General features: G+C 40.2%; 1 protein-coding gene across 2 annotated transcripts in view; it reads left to right on the forward strand.

The window, feature by feature from the left end:
- TSPAN11 (tetraspanin 11) overlaps positions 1–15,176 on the forward strand; it is a 169,960-nt gene that overhangs the window by 130,330 nt on the left and 24,454 nt on the right. For both annotated transcript variants that reach the window (XM_043967781.1, XM_043967780.1), the window contains exons 4-5: positions 7,736–7,810; positions 10,409–10,513. In XM_043967781.1, coding sequence (XP_043823716.1) covers positions 7,736–7,810; positions 10,409–10,513 — 180 coding nt within the window. The remainder of the gene's footprint in view (positions 1–7,735; positions 7,811–10,408; positions 10,514–15,176) is intronic.

The following is a 15,176-nucleotide window of genomic DNA, read 5'->3' on the forward strand; positions in this document are numbered from 1 at the left end:
GGGGCAGCTAGGTGGCGCAGTGGATAAAGCACCAGCCCTGGATTCAGGAGGACCTGAGTTCAAATCCGACCTCAGACACTTGACACTTACTAGCTGTGTGACCCTCGGCAAGTCACTTAACCCTCATTGCCCTGCCCCCCAAAAAAATGCTGATGGGCATTGCGGAGGAAGTTCTTCTATAAAAGCTTCCTATCCTGTTAAAAAACAAGTCTGATTAAAAATAATCTCATAACTCTACATATCTATATATATGATTTCAGAAAAACTTGAGAAGACTATATATAATTGAAGTGAGCAGAACCAGGGAAAGGGTTTACAAAGTAACTGTAATATTGTAAAGATAATCAACTGTGAAATATTTATTAATTATGATTGATACAATAACCCACCCAAATTCCAAAGGACTCATCATAAAAAATGCTAGGCACCTCCAGATAGAGAACTGATGGTCTCACAGTGCAGATTGAAGCGCATTTCTTTTTTCCTTGTTGTTGGTTTTTTTTGGGGGGGGAGGGGGGAGCGGAGGAGGGATGGTGAATGTAGAAATTTATTTTGAGTGACTTCATATTTGTGACGGATTGTGTTTCTTGCCTTCTCAATGAGTAGGGCAGGGAATGGGAGAGAGATAATTTGGAACTGAAGATAAAATAAAATTAAATTTTAAAAATCTAAGAAATCTCATATTAGAGGTATTGTCTCTGTTGTAGGGCATCCTATATTTGGACAAATACAGGTAAGTAGAGTTGTGGCTTAAACTGATTCATTAGGTATTTTTTAAGCTATCACTGGTTTTCAATTCATGAAGATAATTAATATTGGGGGTTAGTTCTATGTTCACCAAAGGATTCTTAGAGCCCAATTACTCCAAATCATACTGAACATGATTCCCTTCTGCAGCACATCCAGCAAGTAGTCACCCAGCCTTTATTTGAAGACATCCAGTATGACCAAGAACAACTTCTCTTGTCATCTCAGGCGCCAGAATCAAACTACTGTAATATATTAACAGAATAAATAAATGCCAATTGATTGTAATGAAGAAAAGCTGGCCCCCTAGATTCCCTAAGGCTTTTTAAAGCCCAAGGAACCAGTGATTCAGTGCCTAGTCACCACCTCACTCCCACCCCTCAAAATCACTACTGTATGAGTCACTTTTTACACTTTCCCTTTCAGAATAACCCTCAGCTACTTCATCCAGTAGTCCAGTGACTGGGAGTCCTTTGTCACAGCCCAATGAATTGATGTTTATCACTAGTGGCACCCCCAGGAGAAGCACCTAGTTGTCCTCATCCTCTTTCTAGGAGCCAGGCACTGGCTTTTCTCCCCAGGTGTTTTTGTCCATCAGAACTTGTTAGGTGGAAGGAGGAGGGCGCTAGAGGAAAGGAATATCCTTTGGCATTTTATTTTATCTTTTTGAGATCTCCTCCCAACTTCTGACAACTCAGCTCAGGTCTGACAGCCCGTGTGATTCCTCAGAACATGCCTTTAAGGAGCCGACATGTACTAATTTAGCCTGCCACTAAATCAAGATATAAGCGGCTTTGCTGTGTGTTCTTTTTTTTCTTTTTAATCTTTCCACTACTCCTCCCCCACTCCCGTCAACGTCAGCTCTAGCTGGTATTTTTCCCAGGAACCAGCATGGGGCTGGGCCATTAATACACAATTCACAGATCAAAGAGAAACCAGGTTTGGGATTGGAATCTGACTTTGAATCTAACCCTCCGGTCAGTGGAAAGGGAAGGATTCTAAGGGTAACTAGAGACTTTAATGGCCTCATGGCCAACATCCTACATTTGATGTAGACACCCACCCTCCTCTCTAGGCTCCAATGGAGCATCCCTCCTCCTTTGTAGGACTCACAGGTGGGCTACCACTGTGAAGCCTGAAAATCAACAAGTTAATGAGGCAAAACATTCTAATCACTGTTGTTAGAGCACCATGTAGCCAAACCAGCAGATGTTAAATTACACCCACCTCCAGAGACTGGGCAAGAGCCCACTGCCAAAAGAAAGAAGAAATTGGGAGGGTGTAGGGGAAGGGGAAGTTGAGTTCTTTGGAACTTCTCCCAACAAACATTTATTAATTGATTAGTCTACGGCTGGCTCTAAGCTAGGATGTGGGGACATAAAGACAAAAATAGACTGTGCTTGCCCCCCAGGAGCTTACACTCTACGTGTTGGTGGATACAATATGGCTTTTCTTTTTTTTAGTGACTTCTTATTTGTAGAGAGTTTTATATATCTTGCCTTCTCAATGAGTCGGGGAAGGAATGGTAGAGACAAAGAATTTGGGAGAGAGATAAGTAATTAAGTCTATATTTACAAAATGGAGTATATAGTGATGAAAGGGGAGACTAGCAACTAGGGGAATCATGAAAAGACTTCTTAAAAGGGGGTAGTTTTTGAGGTGAGTCTGTGAGAGAGCTGGTGGTTCTAGGAACCAGAGGTGAAGAGGGAAAGCATTGGGGGGGGGGGAACAACCCGTGTAGAGGCATGGAGATAGGAGGGGAAGAACAAGTCACCAGTTTGTCTGGAATATAGAGGGTGTGAGTGGGAGTGATGTATAATAAGCATGAAAAGATTGGTTAGAGGGAGGTTATGAAGTGCTTTAAATGCCAAGGAATTTTGTATTTTATCCTAAAGAAATGGAAGAAACTCTGAAGCATTTAGAAGTAGGGTATTGACATGGTCAGATCTGTGCCTTAGGACCATTAGTTTGGCAGCTATGGTGCAGATGGATTGGAGTGGGCAGAGATTGGTTGAAGGGAGGCAAATTGGGAAGCTATTGTGTTGGTCTGGATGAGAGATAACCAGGGTCCGAACCTAGGATAGTTGTAATATAAATGTAGAAACAGGGATGTGGATATTCAGATGGTAGAATCAATGAGACTTGGCAATTTGTTTGACTGGGAAGGTGTGAGAGTGAAGAGTTGAGGATGTCTCCTAGATAGTGAACCTAGATGACTAGAATGATCATGGTGCACATAGCAGAAATAGGAAGGTTGAAAGGTTAGGAGGAGAGGCAAATTTATGGGAAAAGATAAATTCATTTTGGGACATATTGAATTTGAGACGCCTATGGGACATGCAATTCAAGATATCCAAAAGGCAGCTGTAGATCATGGTAGTAAAGCTCAGGAGACTGATCATTAGCTGGATATGCAGTTTTGAGAGTCATCTGCATAAAGATGACAATTAAATCCATGGGATCTGTTGAGATCACTAGGAAAGAAGTTGTCGAGAGAAATAGTCCCTCATTTCAGAGAGAAACAGCTAAGCCAAGCAGAATCCTCACCTAATCTCACAACCAGATCCTCAAGGTGAGTCAGAAAGAGAAATATTCCTAACTTCTTAGAATTAAATGAATGAGAGGAATTGACACAGTGACATTTTTCTCTGACTAGAGTGGCCTCTATGTTACAGGCCAAACCAATCTCTAGGGTACTAGTCTATGACAAGACTATTTCTAGGGATAGCAGACCAAAACTTCTCCTTCATCACATAAAAGCATATACTATGCATGACATAGCATATACTATGCATTTACTACATGACCCATCTGGATTGTAAAATAATTGAGAAAAGGGTTGTATTCATAGTGCCTAGGACAGTGTTAGGCAAAGAATATTACAATATTAGAGTTGAAAAGTATCTCAGAGATCATTTAGTCCAACCCCACATGAATCACAAATATAGGGTGGGTCAAAAGTCACAATGTTTTAATAACTTTTTGAAAATTATTTTTCATTTTTCCCCATTTATGAGATTTGATTTTTCACACATAAATTTATGTCCCATATATACTGTATATGATAATATGGTATTGTAAATTAAAAACAAAAAATAAAGGAGTTATTAAATATTGAAACCCCTTCCTGACTTTTGGCCCACCCTAAATAATAATAATGGTATGATTTGCATTTGTAATTGAATTTGATCTGGACAACAACCCTGTGAGGTAGGTGCTATTATTTCCATTTTACAGATCGGGAAACTGAGGCTGAAATCAGTTAAGTGACTTGCTCAGTGTCATACAGAGCTAACAAGCGCCTGAGGCAGGATTTGAACTCAAGTTGTCTTGATTCTTGGCCAGCTAAGTGGTACAGTGGATAGAGCACTGTGCTTGGAATCAGAAAGACTTATCTTGATGAGTTCAAATCCAGCCTCGGACACTTACTAGCTTTGTGACCCTGGGAAAGTCACTTAACCCTGTTTGCCTCTGTTTCTTCATCTGTAAAATGAGCTGGAAAAGGAAATGGCAAATCGTTCTAGTATCTTTGCCAAGAAAACTCCAAATGAGATCACAAAGAATCAGTCACAACTGAAATGACTCAACAACCTCCTAACTTGGAATCAGAAGGACTTGATTTCAAATTGCTGCCCTTTCTCATATACAACATTCCTAACAAGTCCTTGAGGAATTTTGCTAGAACATCTTTAGCACCAGGTGGCAGCCCATTCCATTTTTGAAAAACTCTAATTGTTAAGAAGATATACCTCACCACCAATGAAGTGGAAATTAAATCAATAATTAGGAATTATTTTGCCCAACTGTATGCCAATAAATTTGACAATCTAAATGAAATGGATGAATATTTACAAAAATACAAACTGCCCAGGTTAACTGAAGAGGAAATAAAATCCTTAAATAAACCCATATTAGAAAAAGAAATTGAACAAGCCATTAATGAACTCCCTAAGTAAAAATTCCCAGGGCCAGATGGTTTTACGGGTGATTTTTACCAAACATTTAAAGAACAATTAATTCCAACATTATACAAATTATTTGGAAAAATAGGTGAAGAAGGAGTTCTACCAAATATGGTGGTGACACCAAAACCAAGAAGATATACCTCATATTAAGCCAAAATCGGCCTCTTTATAATTTATACCCATTGGTGCTACTCCTGCCCTCTGGAGGCCAAGAGAATAAATCTACCCCCCTTTCTACATAACAGTCCTTTCAGTATTGGAAGTGTGTAATTTAAGATTCTAAATGTGGATTCTAATGTGTTCCCCCAGTTTGGGGGAAACTGACTAAAAATCACTGATAAAACGAGTTTAGGTTTTTAAGGGTTTATTGGAAAATAGAAAGAAAAAGATTGAGAACAGAATTCTAACAGCCTGGCATTCCTATCTTTCCTCAAATTTCCTGTGAAGTCCTCTGCCACCACCACCATCAAGTCCGGAAGCCCAAAAAGGCCAGCGCTCTCTGCGCAGGCTCCCTTTCCTCCTTCCTGTCTCCTCCCAGACCATAGGAGGCTCCTCCAGTTGATTGGCTGGTAGACTTGATAGACAGCACCCATGAGCAAACATCATTTCCTGACGCCAAGGAAAAGCCACAATGCCTCTGAGGCATTTTCCTCATGGTGGAGCTCTCCACAGCAAGTCTCCAGTAGGTGGCGTCATTCCAATCATTACAGAAGCCAACTATGTCCTCTTCCCTTGAGGTCAATGCTGATGATTGTTAAGGCTAAAATTCTAGCTAAACTGTCTAAAATATCTAATGAGTGGTCGCCAATAAATTATAAGCTTTAGCAAGAGTTAGACTTTTAAGCATTTATTAAGGAGAATAAGAATTTGGTAAAGAGAGAGAAAAAGGCCTAGATTCCTATCTATTAAAGGGAGAGCACATTTCTAGCTCCCTTCGCCGCCAGAGTCCAGAGGAAAGAGCCCGAGACTGAGCGCCAGTCTCTTCCTTCCTCCTCCCACTAGCCCGCGTCACTTCCTGACTCCTGGTCTTGCCCTCAAAGACCTTCCCTTCATGGGCAGAACTCCTCTACAGTAAGTATCCAGCAGGTGGCGTTATTCCAATCGTTACAGTCCCCCCTGTTGTTCCTCAAGAAACAAAATGTTTCCTTGACGGAACAGTAAGCTAACTAATAATATGTGAACGACAATATAGAAAAGGAAGAGAGGAAAGTTTTGTCCAGAGGGGCGATTTTTTTTTTTGTCCTCATGAACCGACGCTTTGACATTAGTCTTGCAAAGGGAGGGCCTCTGCAGAGAATACATGTTACAGATGGTGTATATTATAACAGAAAGAGAAAAAAAACAACAAAAACAACAAATCAAAACTGTTCATTTAAAGTCTCTGAAAGTCTTTTCTCAGATGTCCTCTAGGTGTAGTCGTAGAATGAAAGTCTCTTCAGGGGTTGATGTGTGGATGCTGGTAATCAGCCAGGAAAATTTCCTACAAAATTGAGCTTAACAGAACTTTAAAATAGCTTTGTCAATAATCAAATCAAACAATGAAAGTTCTCAAAAACATGTCTAAGGGAATTCAGAATCTTAGTTGTTACACATGAAACATATAATAAAACAAAAATTGAAACATTCTTTAAAATTATAATATTACTATAGTCCCCCCTTATGGAGGGTAATTGAGAAGACAATTGCTGTGATATTAATTTTTTAAAATAATTTTTATCTTTGTTTCATCACTTTTTGCATCATCTGCCTAATTATCCTCATGCCATTATGAGAAATTAGAAAATCTAATATAATTGGTAACAGGTGTCAAGGCCAAATTCAACACTGTATTTATCATGACACCTGAGATAATTATGGGGGTTACCATAAAAGAACAGAGAAATGATGGGATATGAGCATTCCCACACTTGAGCAATATGTACTGCCCATACAGTATGCCAGGCTTAAAATAGGTGGATGGAATATACGTCCATGCCACCGAACATATTGGAGGAAACTGAGTCAGACTTAATCAGATCCATGGGATTAAGATGTCCATGGCATCAGGCATATAGGAGGGAGCATAGAAGCCAGGTGTAGGAGTGAGATGGGTGGGATGAATACTTCCAGCCATCTGTACAATATTGTGGGGAAAAATAAAATAAAATATTAAACCAAGAGAATCCAACCTCAACATTTGTCAAAAGCCGTTCTCTCAGCCATACCTTGACTTCATGCATGTCTCCCCTCATGTGACAGTTCAGTGTCTGCTCTTGCATGTATTCCTCTTGTGATTGGATGGCACCTTGGCCAACTGGCATCTGATAACTCAGAATAAAGGCAATTAATGTCTTAAATGATAAGTTCCCATAATCCAAGTCTCATATGGATTTAAAAATTGAGGATAATAAATGATTGCAAAAAATGTGAATATATCTTGACTCAGAACACAATATATAATTATGCAACAATTTCAAATAATACCCCTTTTTTTTAACTTAGTATACAATTACTTTTTTGAAAAATCTGAACATATTTAAATACAAGTTAAAGCACAACACAATCTCAAAGAAAACTTTTACAAATGTTCTGTTAAGGGCTAAAATTCTAGCTAAACTGTCTAAAATATCTAATGAGTGGTCGCCAATAAATTATAAGCTTTAGCAAGAGTTAGACTTTTAAGCATTTATTAAGGAGAATAAGAATTTGGTAAAGAGAGAGAAAAAGGCCTAGATTCCTATCTATTAAAGGGAGAGCACATTTCTAGCTCCCTTCGCCGCCAGAGTCCAGAGGAAAGAGCCCGAGACTGAGCGCCAGCCTCTTCCTTCCTCCTCCCACTAGCCCGCGTCACTTCCTGACTCCTGGTCTTGCCCTCAAAGACCTTCCCTTCATGGGCAGAACTCCTCTACAGTAAGTATCCAGCAGGTGGCGTTATTCCAATCGTTACATGATGAAAGCAGACAGCTACTTTTAGTAGTCTAGCTTCCAATGCTCCCAGCTTATGCAATCCAACCCAAATGATTGTATTCTCTCTTTGTTCTTAGTATTTCTGCCTGTTGCTTGTCATCTTCCTCATTGAGCTGGTGGCTGGAGTTCTTGCCCATCTTTACTACCAAAAGGTGAGTAGAGCAGCTTTCTCCCTCCATCATCTTCCTAAAGGTCTCATCTTTATGTGGGAGAGGGAAGAAAAAGCAGAGAGAAGATAGAGAGGTTGCCATGTCTCCAAGTATCCTTATACCTTTGCCTTATACTTCTATGACTGCAGTTCATTCTCCTTAGCTTCTTTTTTCAAATTATTTTTCCAATTATATGCAAAGACAATTTTTAACATTTTAACGAAAAATTTTGAGTTGCAAAATTTTCTCCTTCCCTCTTTCCCTCCCCTCCTCTCTCCTTAAAACAGTAAACAATTTTATATAGGTTATATATGTGCAATCATGTAAAATATATTTCCATATTAGTCATGTTGTGAAAGAAGAGACAGACCAAAAGGAAAAAAACACACCAAAAAAAAAAAAAATGAAGAGACTGAAAACAGTATGCTCCTAGAGAGTCCATCGGTTCTTGCTCTGGTTGTAAATTTTCCATCATGCATTTTCCGTCATGCATCCCTTGAAATTGCCTTGGATTATTGTATTTCTAGCAAAGGTTCTTAAGAAGAAATCAATCAACAATCATTATTAAATGCCTGTGGTGGGCCAAGCCTTGTGCTAAGAATACAAAGACAAAATGGAAGCAGTTCCTTCCCTTAACAAACTTATATTCTGGCAGAAGAAACAACACGTACACATGCAAATATATACAAAAAAAAATAAACCCAATAAAGGCAAGGTCATGTGAGGGGATGCCCCAGAGTCTGGGAAGATGAGGAAAGGCTTCATGTAGGAGGTGGGGCTTGAGATGACCTTGGCTGAGGACTCAGAATTCTAAGAGCCAGAGATGACAAGGGAGTGCATTCCAAGAATGGGAGGCACCCTGTTCAAAGACATGGAGACAGGGAGATAGAATGTCATGTGCAGAAAAAAAGCAAAAAGGTTGGTTTGGCAAGACTGGCTGGTTCATGAGGTACTATAATGTATAATGAGTCCAGAGAGGTGGGCTGGAGCCAGGTTCTGAGGAACTTTAAATGCCAAACAGAAGGATTTGTATTTGATCCTAGAGTTAACTGAAAGGCCTGGAATTTATTGAGTGACAAGGTCAGACCTGTGCTTTAAGAAAAACATTTTGGCAGCTATGAAGAAGCAGGATTGGCAAGGGGAAATGGTAGATGGAGGAGAACCAACCAAAAAGCTATTGTATTAGTCCAGGCAAGAGGTATGAGAGCCTCAACTTGCAGGGTAGCTCTGTCAGAGAGAAAGGTCAGAGTCTCATTCTGGGATAATTATGGGACAGTTCTTGCCTAAAGCCAGAGGATAAATTTATTTCCCTTCTAACTGAGGGTCAATGATTTAGTCAATGATTTAAGAACCTAATTAATCAATCAATATTTAATGAGTCCCTTTTATGTGCAAGGAACTGTGGCAGATGTTGTGGGGAATTAAAAGAAAAACATCAAGTCCCTTGCCTTCCAAAGATTTAAGGGCAAAGATTCTCACAGAAAAAGAACTCAGAGGTCACGTAGTCCAATGCACACCTGATCAGAAATGCCCTCTGCAATGTGCCTGCTAATTTATCACCTACCTTCTACTTAAAGACATCTGATCACTTTAGAGAGAGACACACACTTAAAACTAAAGACAACAGAAATACCAGGCAGTGTGGTGTAGTGGGAATAACCCTTAATTTAGTGACAGGAAAGCTGCATGTGAATCCTAGGTTTGCCACTTACCTGTGTCATTTTGAGCAGGTCACTTCATCTCTCTATGCCTCAGTTTCTTGACCAGTGATATGGAAGGGTTATAGATCACCTTTAAGGATTTTTCTCAGCTCTAAAAGTCCAACAATAAAGTGAACAATAAGTACTATAGGAAATTAAGTAAGAAAGCATGCCCTGGTGGCTTATATAGTCAGAGAGGAGGAGCAGGAAACAGCCACATTTCCCAGTTTCTATTTGAACTGGCAGGTTGGGTCCCCAGAGGACAGCTACTACTACTCTCAGATAATATGATACAGTTAAAACAAAACTGTCTCCTAAGACTCTGGCTCACTCCTTCCCACAAATACACACAGCACCCATGGAAGGAGTGGCCTGAAACTTTTAAAACTTTGACCAAAATAGTAATGAAACATAGCATAAGAAATATGTGTGACAAGGTTTAACTCACGTCACCTCTCTGGAAATCCTTCTCTGTGTAGAGACTTCAAACAGAACACTTGTTGTTCATCCTTCATTCTTGAAGAGGACCAATGACATCTTGAGCCTGATGTCTTGATATGAATTGGATTTGAGTGAGGCAGAGTTGAGAAGTTATCATCCCCACTTTTTCCTTCAGAGTATGTAGGTTGGGGTTAAAATGAAGATCATTGAAAACTAGGCTAAGGAGTTGGGAACCTGACTCTGTAGGAAACTGGGTCACATTCTTTGGGGAAACTAAGGCAAAAGGCTATACTCTGGTCAGCACCAAGGCATACCATCTTTGCTGATCAACTCATTGTAAGGTTCATGACCAGGAATTTAAATCAAGGATAGGTGTACATGGCCCAAGATGTGAAGATGCCCAAGTTATACCCTCTTATTCTGATCTATGCCTACTTGTCTCTCTTTTTCTCTCTTCCAGCTAAGTGAGGAATTAAAACAGCATCTGAACCAGACTCTGACAGAAAACTATGGCCAGCCCAGAGCAAAGGAGATCACATACTCAGTGGACCAACTGCAGCAGGACGTAAGATGCCCCTTCCCTTCTTCTCTCTCAAATCCTGTTCCCTGTATGCATTCAGTCTCTAAATCTTTTCTACATCCTTCACCTCCCAGGCTCCTCTGTAGAAAGGAAGTTAGCTGTGCCAAAGAGAATTCCATATTCAGGCAAGAATCAAAGATCAAGATAACCCAACTCCAGAAATCTTTTTCTGGGAAACTCCATCTTTTTTTTTCCCTTCATTTGTGGCAGTCTTGTAGCAAAGTGCTCACCTGCATTTTACAGGTAGGAAGAAAAAACATGCGTGAATCAAAACACAGATAATGAGAAAGTTCATTGAGGGACACATTGTTGGAATCTCTTTCTCCAAAAAAAGTAAGTGGATACCCATTTATGAAAACCGAAAGGCAAACGGACAAAGAGCAGGAGAACAGCAGAAAACCTGGAAGCTGAATGTAGTGGGAGAGCAGAAGGGGCAGGAGGAGGTGTAATCCTCAATATCTATAAATCCCCTTCTAATACCAGCTGTGCTCAGCTTCTGTTTGCATTGGATCATTGGCAGGAAGTGACTAATGGCTTATCACATACCCTTGAACAGCTCAGCAAAAGACTGCCATAAATAAATAAAGCCTTCCTTAGAAGAACCCAAGAGAGGATCAGACAGTTTATAATAACAGTTCACTACCAGAGAGACCTACAAGAGCTTCCAACAAGATTAATAGGGACCTGAGAACTCAGACTCTGGCTTCCTGCAAATACGAAGCATAAAAAATTTGCCATAGCCAAATAGCTACCGAGTGCAGGATGACATTCCTTCTAGAAGAGAAACTAAAAGGGCTGTCAGAGGACAGAGCCAACTCTCAATTGGGGGTTGTGTAGGTGAAGGAAACAGAGATGGGCTGAGTCTATTACCTTCTTTGGGCTTCCAGGAGATAGAGGCAGAAGGCAGGGATTGTGGCATAGAGTTATCCCAACCACCTCATTCAGAACCATAGCAGCAGCAGCAGCAACCAGACCACTGAAAAAATAGGATGGAACAGGGCAAGCCTACTCTATCTAAGAGCATAAGTGGGGGTAGAACCTAGCTCTGGAACAAAGCCTCAATTTAGAAACTGAGGCAGAAGGATAAGTAAATAGAAGAGAACTCCAAACAAAATGAGGAACTACTATAGAACAAAGCTTCTTAAATTGTGGGTCGCAACCCCACATGGGGTCCCATAACTGAATGTGGGGAGTCATGAAAAATTTGGCAACAGTAAAAGGTTATACACACACACACATATACACATATATATGCCTATTTTACACCTGGGGTCCTATAAAAATTTCTTGGGTAAAAAGGGGTCTCAAGTAGAAAAAGTTTAAAAAGCCCTGCTATAGAATAAGATATCCAAGAGGTAAATCCAGAAGAGGTAACTCCACAATAAGTACAAACAGGACCTCAGAGAGAGAATGGTCTGACCACAAGGACTCCAAGAATGTCGGGGGGAAAGTTAAGCAAGTAAAAAAAAATGGGATTAGAACTTTTTGGGGGGAAAAAAGAAATAGCTTAAAGCAAAATGTAGAAAAGCTTACCCAAGCAGTCTACTCCATGAAAAATGGAAATATGGAATATTTTCGTGGAAATAATGGGGGGATGGAATAGAACAAGCATAACAACAATTTCATGGAATAGCAAGAAACGTTAGAAAAAAGTCAAAAGACTAAAAAATATAAGAGATCAACTCTCAAGAACAACTGACCTGGAAAGTGGGTCAGGTAAAGATAATTTATGAATCATTGTATTTGCTGGAAATCATGAGAAAAAATACTTAGAAACCATATTTCAAGAAGTCATAAAAGAAAACTATATAGATCTAGTATAACCAGAAGACAAAGTGAAAAACAGAAAGAATCCATTTATTACTTTTGAAAAAATCTCAAATAGAAAACACTAGAAATGTTATTGCCAAAATCCAAAACTTCTAAGTAAAGAAAAATACTGCACGCAATCAAATAGAAAGAGTTCAATTGCCAATTGTAACTACTTTAAGGAAGAGAAAATTGTGTAATATGATATTCCAAAAGGAAAAGGCTTACAAACAATGATAACTTACTCTTTAAAAAAAACTGAAAATAATCCTACTAGGGGAAATAGAACTTTAATAGAATAGAGGATATTCAAGCATTCTAGATGAAAGACTGAAACGGGGTACAGTCTTTGGAATATAAACTGAATACAAGAGAAACCAAGAAAGATAAATACTTTGCAGCAATTAGAAGTGTTTACATCAAATTCACCAGAGAAACAGAATGAAAAAGGAGAAAAGAGGTTAAGAAGGAGGAGGGAGTCAGGGAGGGAATAGTCACAAGTAAAGCAGCTTTAGAGGGTGGATCATATAAAGACATCATTAAAACGAGAAAAAGAAAGTATAAAAACCAGTGATCTGGGCTGGGTAAAGAGGGAAGAGTGGGGGAATGAGATCATATCATTTTGATTATTGATTGTTACTAGAGATAATAACTGAAACGCAGAGAATTGCTGAGGTCACCAGGTTAGAGAGTATAGAGTAAAAAGAGAAGAGGGCACAAGACAGAACTTTGATGTACATCCCCAGTTATTGGATATGACATGGATGAAGATCTAGCAGAGGAGGATTCAGGCAAGTAAGAGGGGAACTGAGAAAGCAGCGTTACAAAAGTAGAGTATCAAACAGAAGATGGTCAGCAATGTCAGATGTTGCAGGCAAATTAAGAAGGATGGAGGCTGAGAAAAAAGCCCTTTGATGTAGCAATTAAAAATAATTGGAAACTTTGGAGAAATCTGTTTCAAATGAATGATGAGGTTTGGGAAACAGATTCTCGAGAGCTTAGAAGAGAGGAAGCAAAGGCAATGAGTTATAGATAACTTTTTTTTTTTTTAGTGAGGCAATTGGGGTTAAGTGACTTGCCTAGGGTCACACAGCTAATAAGTGTTAAGTGTCTGAGGCCGGATTTGAACTCAGGTACTCCTGACTCCAGGGCTGGTGCTCTATCCACTGTGCCATCTAGCTGCCCCTATAGATAACTTTTTGCAGGAGTTGGGCTAAAAAGGGAAAAGAGATATATGGGGTGATAGCCAGGTTTAGTGAGTTGGTTTTTTGTTTGTTTGTTTGTTTGTTTGTTTAGAATGGGAAGATATGGGGCTTTTGTAAACCGCAGGGCCAGAGTGGGTAGGATACAAGCAGAGATTAAAAATTAGAGAGGGTTGATGAAAGTCAGGGCAATGTTCTGGAAAAGGTGAGCCGGGATTTGTTGTTTTTGTTTGTCCTTCATTCTTGAAGAGGACCATGACATTTGGGTGATGTCATGACTTGCAGTGAATTGAATTTAAGTGAGGGAGGGCTGTTCAAGCAAGGTCACCAACCTCACTCTCTCCTCCAGAGCCATCTGGGCCCAGTGGCAAAATATACATCAGGATGACAGGAGATGGACCCAGATGTTTAAGGAGTTAAGTGGGGCAGCTAGGTGGCACAGTGGATAAAGCACCGGCCCTGAATTCAAGAGGACCTAAGTTCAAATCCAGCCTCAAATATTTGACACTTACTAGCTGTGTGACCCTGAGCACTTAACCCTCATTGCCCCGCCAAAAAAACCAAACAATTGGAGTTAAGTGACTTGCCCAGGGTCATACAGCTAGCTAGTGTCTGAAGTGAGATTTGAACTCAAGTCTTTTTGACTCCAGGGCTGGCGCTCTATCCACTGTGCCACCTAGCTGCCTGGGGACAAAATCAAGTGTACATGTAGAAGGGTTGGCCTTGGCAAGGACAAGGGTCATCTCTTTATCAGGAATGGCATTGAAGTAGGAAATAGTGAAGGATAATGCCAGGGGATGTTAGATGGGGATAAGAGGAAGTTGGTGACAAATGGCCTCGATTTTATCAGTGATGCCTCAGCTAAGATGGCAGGGGGAAAGCCTGCTGTGAGAAGCTTGAGAAGAGAACAAAAATTCTGGAACAACTCATTTGTCAAGTGGCTAGAGATAGGATTTAGGAATAGGAAGATTGCCTTGTCTCGGTGGTAATTAGATAACAAAAATGTGTATGAATCCATGAGGTCTGTCAGGGCCAGAGAGAGAAGTCTAGCAGTGGTGGCAGCAACTCCCTGGTGAGGACAACTGTGGCACCTCTGGGTGACCTGGCAGAAGAAGGAACGTAAGACAGGTCTGCTGCTCTTCTGAGTATGGTGCCAGGACTTGACTTTGGAGCCTCCCAAGACCTATCAAAGCAGACGAATCCTGTGGGTATCTCTAGAAATTAGCAGGTGTCCAAACAAGCTGCCAGAAAGTGTCTAGAAAGCATTGCTTAGAGCTTGGACAGGAAAATATTGACCTTGGGGGTATGTACCAGATTCTCATTATACTGTCCCCATTTGAAAATTTTGCTGTCCTCAGCAAATAAGTGGCGGTGCATTTTGAAAGATCGTCCATATTCCCAATCTAGTGCCATCCCCTGGAGTCTCTGGGGAGGCTTAAGATCATTGTAATCTTCACCTGCTTCCCCACTGTCCTACAGGAAAGAGTTTCAGAATAGCCAACATGTACTTGAACATCCTCAAATACAAAATTCTATAGATTCAACAGTCAAAGAACATCCTTTTACAAAGATTATTACTTTCTTTGTACTTGATAAGTGCTTGATTTGGTGCTCAGAAGGCCTTCCTGAAGAAGGAA

Source organism: Dromiciops gliroides, chromosome 5 (assembly GCF_019393635.1).
Source record: "Dromiciops gliroides isolate mDroGli1 chromosome 5, mDroGli1.pri, whole genome shotgun sequence".
Lineage (NCBI taxonomy): Eukaryota > Metazoa > Chordata > Mammalia > Microbiotheria > Microbiotheriidae > Dromiciops > Dromiciops gliroides.